General features: G+C 42.9%; 1 protein-coding gene across 5 annotated transcripts in view; it reads right to left on the bottom strand.

The window, feature by feature from the left end:
- The window catches only part of SRGAP2 (SLIT-ROBO Rho GTPase activating protein 2), a 230,731-nt gene that overhangs the window by 121,088 nt on the left and 96,318 nt on the right, over positions 1-13,325 (bottom strand). For all 5 annotated transcript variants that reach the window (XM_084853307.1, XM_084853309.1, XM_084853308.1 and 2 more), the window contains one exon: positions 10,158-10,320. In XM_084853307.1, the coding sequence (XP_084709433.1) occupies positions 10,158-10,320 (163 nt within the window). The remainder of the gene's footprint in view (positions 1-10,157; positions 10,321-13,325) is intronic.

The raw sequence follows: 13,325 nt of genomic DNA, 5'->3' as shown, positions 1-13,325 counted from the left end.
AAGTAAATAGCAGACAGGCAGATGTGTGCAACTGCACACCTGTGAACAGCAGAAAAATAAAAATAAAAATAAACTAAAGCTCATTTCCATGTTTCTGAAGCTCCGAAAAATAAAAATAAAAAAGATTGCGAATGGAAAAATTGGGCTGAAATGGGGTCGCTATTGGAGCGGAAAACCAGATACATGTCCCTCCACAGGGATGAGGATACGAGACAGGTTGTGCCACAAAGGACACTGGGATACATGCAGGTAGCAGGCTGGAGGGAACAAACTACAGCAAGCCTCAGAACACCCAGTCATCTGTCAGGAGTAATGTGGGGAAGCAAGCAACAACCAATTCATTGTGGCTTATTTTCAGGGTGGCTTATCATGATGTACGAACTGGCCCAATATGTCCACAAAACAATTCAAATTCCATTATGAGCAAAGGCAATTTTTGTCAGTAGAATTAAACAAAATTAAGTAGATAGATTTGCATAGAAATCTTAGGACTGCCATCTAACATTCCCAAACCATTTTTTAACTTTGAATCCCTCAAGTTAGATAACATTCTGATTACAGCATTTATATGGGCTTGTATACAACCAGTACACAGTGAGAAACTTCTCCCACCAACCCAAAATAAATGAAAATAAATCTCGCCATTTAAAATCCTCCCCATTTTGTTCTTCACGGGATGTATTTCTCCCTCAAGAGTTTCCAGGACCACCCCCGTCCTTAATAGCCCCCATATTGGTAATTCCTGGTGGTTAAACAAAAATTCTAGGGAGAGGGCAGTAAACACCTCTGAGAGCCAGTGAGAAATGTTAACAACACATTCTGCTTCAGACACCACTGAAATGTTGGCTTTGGCAGTAAACCTGACTTCCTTATCGCCAAAGATACCTTTGAAGTGGTTGGCAGCCTTCCATCTATTGCTCAAACAAATGAGACCCTTCCTCGTATCACAGCCCTGAAAAGGATCTCTTCATCATGCGATATGAAGAGAAAAACTTAATTACATTAGGTCAGACCATATTGCAGGCTACTTGCAACAGCAGCAAAACTTGACAGAGCAGGCTGGGAAACAACAGACATCTGAAAAGCTTCATGAGACCCAAACATAAATCGCTTCTGGAAGTTTGGAAGTTAATCATATTAAAAGAAAAACATGCCAGAGCCTGACGGGCGGCATGCCTGCACCATCCTTGTAACACCTTCCCTTCAAAACAAGAAAAATCTTGCAGTGAGAGTCTAGAGAATTTGTTGCGGCCTGCACATTTCTCACTGGAGGGCTAGGCTACTTACTTACACACACATATGCACACGCTTCCAGAAAATTAACTCTGCTTTTTCCTACTAATTGCAAAAGACTGGATCTTTCCTTGCGGGACCTACTGCTATGCCAGGATTCATGGATAACAATTGTGACAGGATGCATCTTTCCTCTTCTGTGATAAGGGCCAGAGGCTGGTGTGACTGTGTCTCATGCAGACCTTATCACGGTCACACAGGCCTACATCACCACAAGGCTAGATTATAGCAGCAGGCTTGTCTTCGAACTATCCTTAAAAAGGGCTTTGCTCCATCTGGTCAGAATGTAGCAGCTCATCCCTCAAATGATATGAGTCCCTTATAGTTTATCATGACCAAGCTCCAAATCCAGCACTTCCTATCTGGAAATGATCCACGGCGATTTGAATCAGAATGAGCCTTTGGAACCTGGTAAGCCAAACAGAGCAACCAATTTTCTCCCTCCCAGGTTCTGCCATTTCTGTACCTGCCCAGAAACAGAAGCATGCATGTTTATTTGCACATGGATATGAATTTATATGAATGCACATTAAGTAGCCCTTTGTCCAATTCTACAACTCAGCTAGAAGTATAGCTTGCAGTCTGATCCCATAAGTTACTGCACAGAGGGAGTCAGTCAGTTACAAATACAGGTCCCAACAATGGCACAAGGGGAATAGTTATTGACCCGTTTCACACACAACAACCATTTGTTGGGCCTGCATGTGTGCAAGCACACTGCCTCCTGCTGCTTGCCACTTCTGCTTTGCATCTGGTTTAGCAACCTCCCGCTCCTGGGTGGTTCAGCATGACGTCTGAACCTGGCACTCTAGTTTATTGAGGGAGAAACAACCCAGAGATTTAACCCAACTACAAACCATGGGTTAAAACTCTGGGTTGTTTCTCCCTCAACAATCCAGAGTTCCAGGTTCAGACATCATGCCGAACAACCCAGGAAAAGGTATTGTTCAGCAAACAACCCAGCATTCCTGGGTTGTTTGCTAAACCGGATGTGAAACAGAAGCAAGTGGGCAGGAGGCAGCCCATAGATTGTCATTATGTGCGAACTGGGTCATTGTCTTAACTCCAGGTCTAACGTGTGGTGCAGCAACAGCCATAGGCACTCTTATTATGCCCCTTTGAAGTACAGGTGTACAGCTTGTTCAGGACAAAACATGGGTGGTGAGAAAGGATGGGCTGGCAACTATCCCACAAACTTCATTCTGAAAGCCATTCATCAACCTCAGGGACAGGAGCAGAGGCACAACTCTACACAACTGTTTCCTAATAGTAAGGGGTTTGCCATGAAAGACAGGCAGATGATGGTACCGCTAACCCATATGCAAGAGGATAATATGTAGGTTTAGCTTTTACAGCATGAATTCTTATACTACTGTAGTTAAAGTCACTGTTCATAGAACAGGACTGCCCTTCACAAAAAGAAACTGCATTCAGGTACTGTTACAAACAGCATCTCTTCATATAAACCAGATACACACATTCATACCATTGGAACCTCTTCTCCAGTGCATCATGACAACATGATCAGTTCCACAATTCATCCATCAAAGCTGGACATCACAGATTGCCCAGTTGCACACAGTACAACTACTAGTTTAGTTACTGTAGCAGAGTTGCCCATAGAGGAGGAGAAAGGTAGCCAGCAGTGTTTGTCCTCCTTCAAATGCAAGAAGCTAAGCAGGGCAAGGCAAAGTGTGGAGCTGATGGAAGATTGTCTCTGACTGGGATCTACATGTCAACGTTCTGTAGGCTCTTCCCTTTTGTACAAAGTCTGAGACCGCCTGTGCTACAATAATGCACAATTATGTTTTTTTCTGTTAAGCAGGTGTGGGGAACTTGTGGCCCTCCAGATGTTGTTTGACTGCAACTTCTATCATTCTTGACCATTAGGGCAAACTGGTTGGGGCTGATGGAAGTTGGAGTCCAACAGCTGGAGGGCCACAGATTCCCAGAAAACACTGCAGCTAGCTTTAAGGCATATGTGGCAAGGTTTCAATCACACAACACATTCAGGGCTGAAAAAGCAGCCCCACATCTGCACAGATACAGAGTTGCTCTGCCAAGCCTGAATAGGTCAAGTGAATAAGTCCCCAACATATATTTCTGTATGTAACATTTGGACATATTTCCCTAGCTAGGGCACCGATATTTGTGATGTTGAAAGTTGTGATCAACTGATCGGCAGGTGATGTAGCAACCTCCGCAAGCAGGTAAACAACTAAAAGATTTTATTTGAAAAAACTCAGTGGCAATCTCATTGCATCTTCATTGCAGCAGCACGGAACTCTTTTTTAATAGAATTCCACTGGCAGCATTGCTTTCACTCTGCACTTTAAAAACACAAATATTTTTTTAAAATGAAGTTAGAACTATTTGCAATTTTTTAATTCCTAGTCCATTTGTGAAAGAGCTGGAGATCAAATACCCTATTCCACTTGAATAATCACTGGCGAGGTGATTCAAAAATGAGGCAGCTGCTTTAAGACATCCAGGGAGATGTGCTGTGGTAAATACAAGTATATATGCAAAATGCAGCACATAAAAATGGCACGCTATCTACAGTGCTGTACGCTTCATAATTCTGTAGTTCAACAGGCTAGTTATTTGCCAGTTAACAAATCTGCTCCTTAAGCACGCTGATATTTGGCTTTTATCTGTAGTCTTCTGCTAGTTCACACTTGTCAGGTTGATTGCGATGCAGGAAATTGAGGGAGCTTTCCAGCAAACAGGACAATCACCAGTGGCTCTGGGTTCAGTCACATACTATTTCCATTTTGCAGATCACATGTCACTCTAAGAAACATTCCCCAGGAGGGACTGATAAAAAGAATTACGCGCTAGTGACACATAACAAGCATAAAGAGAGTTAACAAAAAAAACCTGCCTTGGCATTTGACCAACTTGGCAAACCTGTTATCTAGATACTAAATCCATGCTGTTTGTTTCCTGACAAGTAACCGCTCCTGTCTATACAAACTTGTGAGGAAAAAAATCACCCTGCTGGTGAAAAACAAGCCAGAAGATATTTATATCTACCATTTTAAATCACATTATCCATATTAAATTTCTATTTCCATGTTAGACTACTCCACTGTTGTACCTTTCCCTAGCAATTTAACTATTCGTTCCCTTCTAGTCTGCTACCGTCTTCTTTTTAAGAGAGGGAATTATCCCATTTTCTCCTGCTGCCAGAACTAAATTGGTGCTTGGAGAAGCCCTAGCCCAGCCTTCCCCAACCTGCTGCCCTCCAGATGATTTGGACTTCAACTCCCATCAGCCCCAGCCAACATGGCCAATGGTCAGGAATGCTCGGAGTTGTAGTCCAAAATATGTGGTGGACACCAGGTTGAGTAAGGTTTCCCTAGACGGTGCACTGCAGGTGCTGCCATGTTGCGCCTATACAAAACAAGCATAAACTGGTATCACTGTTACTTTCTGAAGACCAGCTCTGTTCCCCCCCCCCCCAACCTCCTAATACTCTGGCTGTCCTACTTGGAGGCAGCAGAGCACTGAAGAGAACACTGGAACACAGTCTGCTACCTTCCAGGAGGATTCATAGATCCTCATGAAGATTTTAAACAGAGAGGATAAAAAAAGCACACACCTCCAGTTGGTTACTGCATATTTCCTTACAAGTACTCCCCACTGATTTCAAGGGCACTTACTCCCAAGTAAACATGCATAGGATTGCAGCCCCAGTCAGACTCATTTCTCAACACAATACACATAAGAATGCAGCCAAAGTGGGAGAATTTAGAATGAGAGTTACAGAAACTAAAGGGTCCCTGTCACTCAATAATCCTTTCTAAGTACTTAATCAACTGCTAGTGTAAGGAAAAGTTTTAAAAGCAAAAGTTTTAAAAGGTCAAATAAAAGGTTTTACTTTCACATTACTTGGAAACAAATGGTGATGCCATCTCTGCTTCAGACGCACCATATAAAACATGGGCATCTTTGAAAGGTCAGTTAGAATGTAAGCCTGAAGGATGTCAGTCATATCCATCAATATTCTGGAAAGGATTGCACAGCCCACAGTTCAGAGCACGGCAGTGCCATTAATGAACTTCCACTGCTTGTTTCTTTTTAATAGTTTAATGCATTTTAAATACAGTTGTAACTTTTTTTTGTATTTTTCCTTTTTTGTTAGCCCCTTCAACTTTTTAGGAAGGTGGCACATACCTGTTTTTTTATTAATTAATTAATTAGGTTATGCACCCAGAGATATTCAGTGACATAGTAAACACTCACTGCTACTTTAAGCATATCCACAGAGTATCAGAATGAGCTGCAAGAACCTAGTAAGATGGAGCTCACTGGGACTGCATGAAGCTTGGCAAACTGACATGAGGGAGACACTGATCTAGCCCTGATGTCAGGCTGTAAATAAAATTCAGACCTATTGGATTATTTTTCTAATATTTGCTGGGCACCTTGAAAGCCAAAGTTATTGCAACCCAGAACAGAACAGTGGAGTTTGTTTGTTGTTTGTTTATTTACTTACAATATTTATATACCGCTCCACATCAAAAGATTTTGGAGCGGTGAACAGCAAGATAAAATAATAAAACATCAGGTTTAAAACAGTTAAAACATTAAAAAAAAACAAATTCCAATAAGACGAATTTAATAAACCCATAGCAAAACAACAAGAAATGAGAAAGAATCCTAAAAGGGAAAAAAGGTCTTTGCTTATATTTCTGAAGGCATTTAGCCCTGAACAATACTTAAAATTTGTTGACTGATCACTTAGAAAACACTTCTACCGAAGGCTGCATTATTTAGTAGACTAACTGATTTGTTTAATCAATTACAAATCATTTGGTCATATACAGGGGGGAATGTCTCCTCTGCACTGCAGTGACATCTGCTAAGATACATCTTGTATCTTAGCAGACAAGAAATGTTTTTTTCCCTCAGAGCTATAGGCAGACTCATATGATTCAGATCTCTTTAAATCATGTGACAGAACTATTTCTAACTGAGAAAATACTCAACATTTTCTATAAAGCTCCAATACAACCTGTGCAACAGAGATTTTTCAGTTTCCAGAGGAGTAGTCATGTTAGCCCACTGCAGCAAAAACAACAAAGAGTCTTGTACCACCTTAAAGATCAAAAAGTTATTATGCAGTAAGCCTTTGTGGATGGCTGTCCACTTCATCAGACATTTAGTAGCCATCTTGATGTCAAAATAGCTACCTGGGATGTGAAACTGATGTAAGTCAAAACATTGCCTCTTTCAAAGTAAGGGCCTCTTACTTTGAAATGTGCGCATGTAACATTGGATTTAGCCTATAAGAACCTTTTTTTGCCTAGGTATAAAGAAAGAGTTAGATAATAGCAGCTGCTACAAATTTGGCATCAGTGCAGAATCTGATTTTCTGTATTTATTTATTCATTATTTATCCACCATTTTTATCATACAATAGTCAGATTGGCTAACAATAGAAAATAAATTAATTATCTCATACAAACTCAAATTGTTAAAACGAAAGTCACAAAACTCAAATAGACAAAGACCATTAAGAGTCTCAGAACAATGTTTAGCACCTCAGCCATCTCAGGAACAACCAAAACCTATCCCCCAAAGCTTCTTAGAACAAATGTGTCTTCACCGCACGCTGAAAGCTGAACAAAGACAGAGACGGATGGACCTTCCTTAGGAGGTCATTCTGCAATCTTGGTGTCACCACAGAAAAGGCTCTGTCCCTTGTGTCCACCAACTGCACCTCTTACAGCAAGGGGAGAAAAGGACAGAGCAGGGTCTCTGATGGGAGGCAGCAGCTCTTAAATATCTCAGCCCTAGGCCATTTAAGACTTCTGAAAGGTCAAAACTACAACTTGGAATTGTGCCCAGAAGCAAACTGGCAGCAAAAGGAAGATAACGTAATATCAGAGCGACGTGTTCCAACCAGTATGCTCCAGTCAACAACCTGGAAGCTGCCTTTTGAACCTTTAGATGCAGCTCTACATATAACATGTTGTTGTTGTTCAGTCGTTAAGTCATGTCCGACTCTTCGTGACCCCATGGACCATAGCACGCCAGGCCTTTCTGTCCTCTGCTCTCTCCCGGAGTGTGCTCAAGTTCATATTCATTGCATCGGTGATGCTATCTAGCCATCTCATCCTCTGCTGTCTCCTCCTCCTTTTGCCTTCAATCTTTATCAGGGTCTTTTCCAGTGACTTTTCCCTTTGCATTAGGTGGCCAAAATATTTGAGCTTCACCTTCAGTATCTGTCCTTCCAATGAGCAGTCAGAGTTGATTTCCTTTAGGATGGACTGATTTGACCTCCTTGCAGTCCAGGGGACTCGTAAGAGTCTTCTCCAGCACCACAGTTCGAAAGCATCAATTCTTCGGCGCTCAGCCTTCCTTATAGTCCAGCTCTCACAGCCATACATTGCTACTGGGAAAACCATAGCTTTGATGATACGGACATTTGTTGGCAAGGTGTTGTCTCTGCTTCTTACTATGCTGTCTAGGTTTGCCATAGCTTTCCTCCCAAGGAGCAAGCATCTTTTAATTTCATGGCTACAGTCACCGTCTGCGGTGATCTTGGAGCCCAAGAAAATAAAATCTGTCACTGCTTCCATTTCTTCCCCTTCTATATGCCAGGAAGCAATGGGGTCAGATGCCATGATCTTACTTTTTTTAATGTTGAGTTTCAAACCAGCTTTTGCACTCTCCACTTTCACCCTCAACAAGAGGCTCTTGAGATCCTCTTCGCTTTCTGCCATTAGGGTGGTATTGTCTGCGTATCTGAGGTTGCTGATAATTCTCCCGGCAATCTTAATTCCGACCTGTGATTCATCCAACCCAGCATTTCTCATGATGTACTCTGCATATAAATTAAATAAGCAGGGCGACAATATGCAGCCTTGTCATACTCCTTTCCCAATTTTGAACCAATCAATTGTTCCATGTCTGGTTCTTACTGTTGCTTCTTGACCCTCGTACAGGTTTCTCAGGGAACAGGTAAGGTGGTCTGGTACTCCCATCACTTTAAGAATTTGCCACAGTTTGTTGTGATCTACACGATCAAAGGCTTTAGTGTAGTCAATGAAGCAGAAATAGACGTTTTTCTGGAATTCTCTTGCTTTCTCCATGATCCAGCAAATGTTGGCGATTTGATCTCTAGTTCCTCTGCCTCTTCGAAACCCAGCTTGTACTTCTGGTAGTTCTCGGTTCACATATTGCTGAAGCCTAGCTTGTAGGATTTTGAGCATCACCTTGCTGGCATGTGAAATGAGCGCAACTGTACAATAGTTTGAACACTCTTTGGCGTTGCCCTTCTTTGGAACTGGAATGTAAACTGACCTGTTCCAGTCTTGTGGCCACTGTTGAGTGTCCCAAATTTGTTGGCATATTGAGTGCAGCACTTTAACAGCATCATCTTTTAGGATTTTAAACAGCTCAGCTGGAAGACTGTCATCTCCACTAGCTTTGTTGTTAGTAATGCTTCCTAAGGCCCACTTGACTTCACTCTCTAGGATGTCCGGCTCAAGTTCAGTGACTGCACTATCATGGCTATCAAGGACATTCAGATATTTCCTGTATAGTTCTTCTGTGTATTCTTTCCACCTCTTCTTAATGTCATCTGCTTCTGTTAGGTTCCTGCCTTCTTTGTCATTTATCATGCCCGTCTTTGCACAAAATGTTCCCTTCATATCTCCGATTTTCTTGAAAAGATCTCTAGTCTTTCCCATTCTATTGTTTTCTTCGATTTCTTTGCATTGTTCATTTAAAAAGGCCTTCTTGTCTCTCCTTGCTCTTCTCTGGAACTCTGCATTTAGTTGGATATATCTTCCCCTTTCTCCCTTGCTTTTTGCTTCCCTTCTTTCCTCAGCTACTTGTAAAGCCTCATCAGACAGCCACTTTGCTTTCTTGCATTTCTTTTTCTTTGGAATGGATTCAGTTGCTGCCTCCTGAACAACGTTACGGACCTCCGTCCATAGTTCCTCAGGCACTCTTGTCTATCAGGTCTAATCCCTTAAATCTATTCCTCACCTCCACTGTATGTTCATAAGGGATATGATTGAGGTCATACCTGAATGGTTGAGTGGTTTTCCCTACATTCTTCAATTTAAGCCGAAATTTTGCAAGAAGCAGCTCATGATCTGAGCCACAGTCAGCTCCAGGTCTTGTTTTTACTGACTCTGTAGAGCTTCTCCATCTTTGGTTGCAAAGGACATAATCAATCTGATTTCGATATTGACCATCTGGTGATGTCCATGTGTAGAGTCGCCTCTTGTGCTGTTGGAAAAGAGGGTTTGCTATGATCAGCGTGTTCTCTTGGCAAAACTCTATTAGCCTTTGTCCTGCTTCATTTTGTACACGAAGGCCACGCGTGCCTGTTATCCTGGTGATTTTTTGACTTCCTACTTTAGCATTCCAGTCCCCTATGATGAAGAGGACATCTTTTTTTGGTGTTAGTTCTAGAAGGTGTTGTAGGTCTTCATAGAACCGATCAACCTCAGCTTCTTCAGCAACAGTGGTTGGGGCATAGACTTGAATTACTGTGATGTTGAATGGTTTGCCTCACTACTGATCATACTGAGATCATTCTGTCGTTTTTGAGATTGTACCCCAGTACTGCTTTTCCCACCCTTTTATTGACTATGAGTGCTACTCCATTTCTTCTAAGGGATTCTTGCCCACAGTAGTAGATATGATGGTCACCTGAATTAAATTCACCCATGCTTGTCCATTTTAATTCGCTGATACAGAAAACTAATTCAAATGTGTCTAGGGGACAAATGGCAGTGGCCAGCTCCCCATTCTCTTGTGTGTTACATCACCAAAGATGTAGGTTGCCTACAGCAGTCTCTGGAGCTACACAAAGGTGCATGCTGCAATAAAATCATTACCTTTTTGAAAAGTCGTCCAGAGTCTTCACTGACTTGAACAAACCGAGGGATGATGTTGTTCAGGTAGATGTCACTCAAGGTGGTGTGGTCCCTGCTTTCCCGCTTCACCTGATTTAAGAGGAGATTCCAGCAATTGACAGGTGAAAGAACGTTCTGATCCTTCCTGCAGGGAAAGCAGAGTCACAATATGATTTTTCTCCTCACATTAGATGTTACATGAGTGGATTTCTACTGCCTTTTAGTCCCCCAACCCTCTGGAGCAAATTCTATGGATGTGGGTGAGTGGAATCACCCCTTCCACATTCCACTGACAAAAGGCATTCTGTTGACCGGAAGGGCTAAGTGGATACAACCCATAGTTTTGATAATATAAGCAAAGGAGACATAGTACCTTCAATAATATATTGTTTTGCAACACTGAATTTTTCAAAGACAAAAATTAAGGCAGGTATCAGATGAGGCAGAGGAAAACCAGGTAACATGTTCTCTGTAAGTATCACAGTACTAATACTCTAACAACCTACAAGACTTTTTAAAAGTCAATCATCTTTTCATATTCATACATTGTCTTTCACTAAAAATCTTCCAACATAAAGGATAACAAAATTAATGTGTTTTTTTTTTTTAATGTAGGCCCCTCAGCTTTGGAAAATAAAGGAGTAAAAATATAGTGCAATAAATAAAACATATTATTATTGGTAGCTATTGCAGAATAATAATCTCCAGAAAGAGGTATCATTGGAGCTCTTGCTGCTTTTGCCAATAATTGTGGCATTACGATGACCTTGAAAAGCTCCACTAGGGCAGCAGATATTCAACAGAGGCAGCAAGATGTTGTTTCTTTGCCACCCGCACTGCCCTTGAACATACATGACCATAGGCACTCACCAGTGTTCGACTGTATCCACTAGGAGTTTTTCTCCATATGCGCTCAAGCTGTCTCCTATTTTGCTCCGTTGCTCTCAGCTCTGGAGCATACCATGGAGCAGTATGAGCTCTACTCTGGAGAGAGCATTCAGGAGCAATTGTGTCAACCACCTGGGTCATTTCTGCATTCCACAGATCAACCAGGGTTTCAACAGGAGAACCAGCTGTATTAGACAGAAACCTCCCCAGAGCCATCTGGATCCATAAGTCTCTGGGGTGGACCATCTAAATAGGTTCCCCACCCTTGCAGAGGGGAAAAGCTGCCTTAAGTCTAAACCTTAGCAGGCGATGATCTGACCATGATAAAGGGACTGATTCAAAGTCCCCCACCTTCAGATCACCATCTCCATGTCCAGTTGAGAAAAACAAGTCTAGTGTATGCCCTGCAACATGTGTTGGGCTGATGACATGTTAGGACAGTACCATGGTTATCATGGAGACCATGAAATCCTAAGCCACCCTGGACAAGGTGCCCTCAGCATGAACGTTGACATCCCCCAGAACCAACAATCTGGGGGACCTCAACAGCATACCTGAAACCACCACTGTCAGCTCAGGTAGGCAGTGCTGGGCAGCACGGTGGGTGGTACACCAACAGAATCCCTAATCTGTCCCACTGGCCCAACACAAGGTGCAAACACTCCAGACCAGTAGTCAGATGGATAAGGATCCTGCAGAGGGAGATGGAATTCCTATACACCACAGTAACACCCCCTCCCTGGCCTTCATGTGTACCCTGATGCTGAACCAAGTACCCCGGTGGGCACAGCTGAGAGAGACTCACTCCTCCCTGTTCACCCACCCAGGTCTTGGTTATACATGCCAGATTGGCCACCTCATCCACTATTATGTCATGAATGAGGGAGGTCTTGCTTTGAACTGAACTGGCATTTAAGAGCTGTATCTGGAGACCCAAGGGCAGGCTGATAGAGCAACCACCAAATTTTTTTGGGGGGGAATGGGATAGCCAGTAACTGTCTGGGCCATGTTCCACTAACCTGGCTAGCCCTACTCCCAATGCATATCTCCCTCTACCCATAACCATACTAACTAGATCCCCCTCAGCCCCTTCCCCACTTGGCCCCATATCCTCTCCCAAGCACATAATCAGATTTTAAGAGAAAACCCAGCCCCCACACGCACAAGAACAGCAAACGCCAATTAACCCAATGTTAGGGGTGTAGCCCTTGCCCTTGCATCCCTCCTGAAGCGGTTCCCCCCAAAGGTGTGACCCCTTTTGATGTCTCCCCCTTTGGCGTTACCACCACCACCCCACATCGGGTTCTGGCAGATAACAGCTGTCACAGGAGACAGATACAGCTGGCTCAGGTTGACAATAAGCCTGGGGGAGTTTTTTTCTTCTTTCTTTCATTGGCTCTGCTATCGATCGTGATGCAAGCTGTTTTATCTCGGATGTAAATATGGTCATGATATAAATAGGACAAAGAAAATAATTGCAAGACAGTGATTTTGACAGACATTAATTTACTTGCTTTTTGAGAACATTCTTCATGCAATTATATTGTAGACCTGATGGTACGTCTGCCTTAGCAAAGCAGAAGTTTAGAAATAGCCAATGACTTTATAAATCATTTGCTTTATATTCTTTTTTGGTACCTTTAGCTCTGTATTATATCTTGGAACCTAACACTCCACTGTGGTTTAGGGACTTGAAGGATTTTATGCTTTCTCTTTCCCCTTGCCCCTTCCTTGCACACATACCACCAATGAGGAAAAAAGCTCTTCTCCTCCCTCCACCCTCTGGTTCAGCACTGTAACTGTTGCTAAAGCTGGTAAATTCCTGTAGAGAATCTTGGAAAATCCTGCAGTCCACCCCCAATTCCTCAACCACGGTTAAAGTCAGGGGTCTACAATTTTTGGCTGGCCTTGCTAAAAACTGTAGCCCCACCCCCTCATCCCAGGTCAGGTCCCCCTGGCCTTTCCCAATGGAAAGAGTGTGCTGTTGGATGCTGCAAGCCAATTTGGCCCTGCATGGCCAAGGCTCTTCAGGCACCTTGACCATGCAGCTGCCAAACAACTCCCGGACTGCCCCCCAACTTTGGTGTTGGAGATTGGCAACAGATGATCTCTGCCAACCTCTGAAGCTTCAAAGTCGGGATGAAAGGTGGCCACTTGTCACACTTGCTGGAGGAGAGCACCAGACTCACTAGGGCAAACAGATTTGTTGAGGCCTGGTTAAAGACCAGTTTCTCCTCGATAAGGTGCTGTGACCTTATCTGC

Source organism: Heloderma suspectum, chromosome 4 (assembly GCF_057233095.1).
Source record: "Heloderma suspectum isolate Gila_16-S chromosome 4, 16-S_ref, whole genome shotgun sequence".
In the NCBI taxonomy this organism is placed as follows: Eukaryota; Metazoa; Chordata; class Lepidosauria; order Squamata; family Helodermatidae; genus Heloderma; species Heloderma suspectum.
The sequence above is the reverse complement of the archived record's forward strand: the minus strand, read 5'-3'. Positions and strand labels throughout refer to the sequence as shown.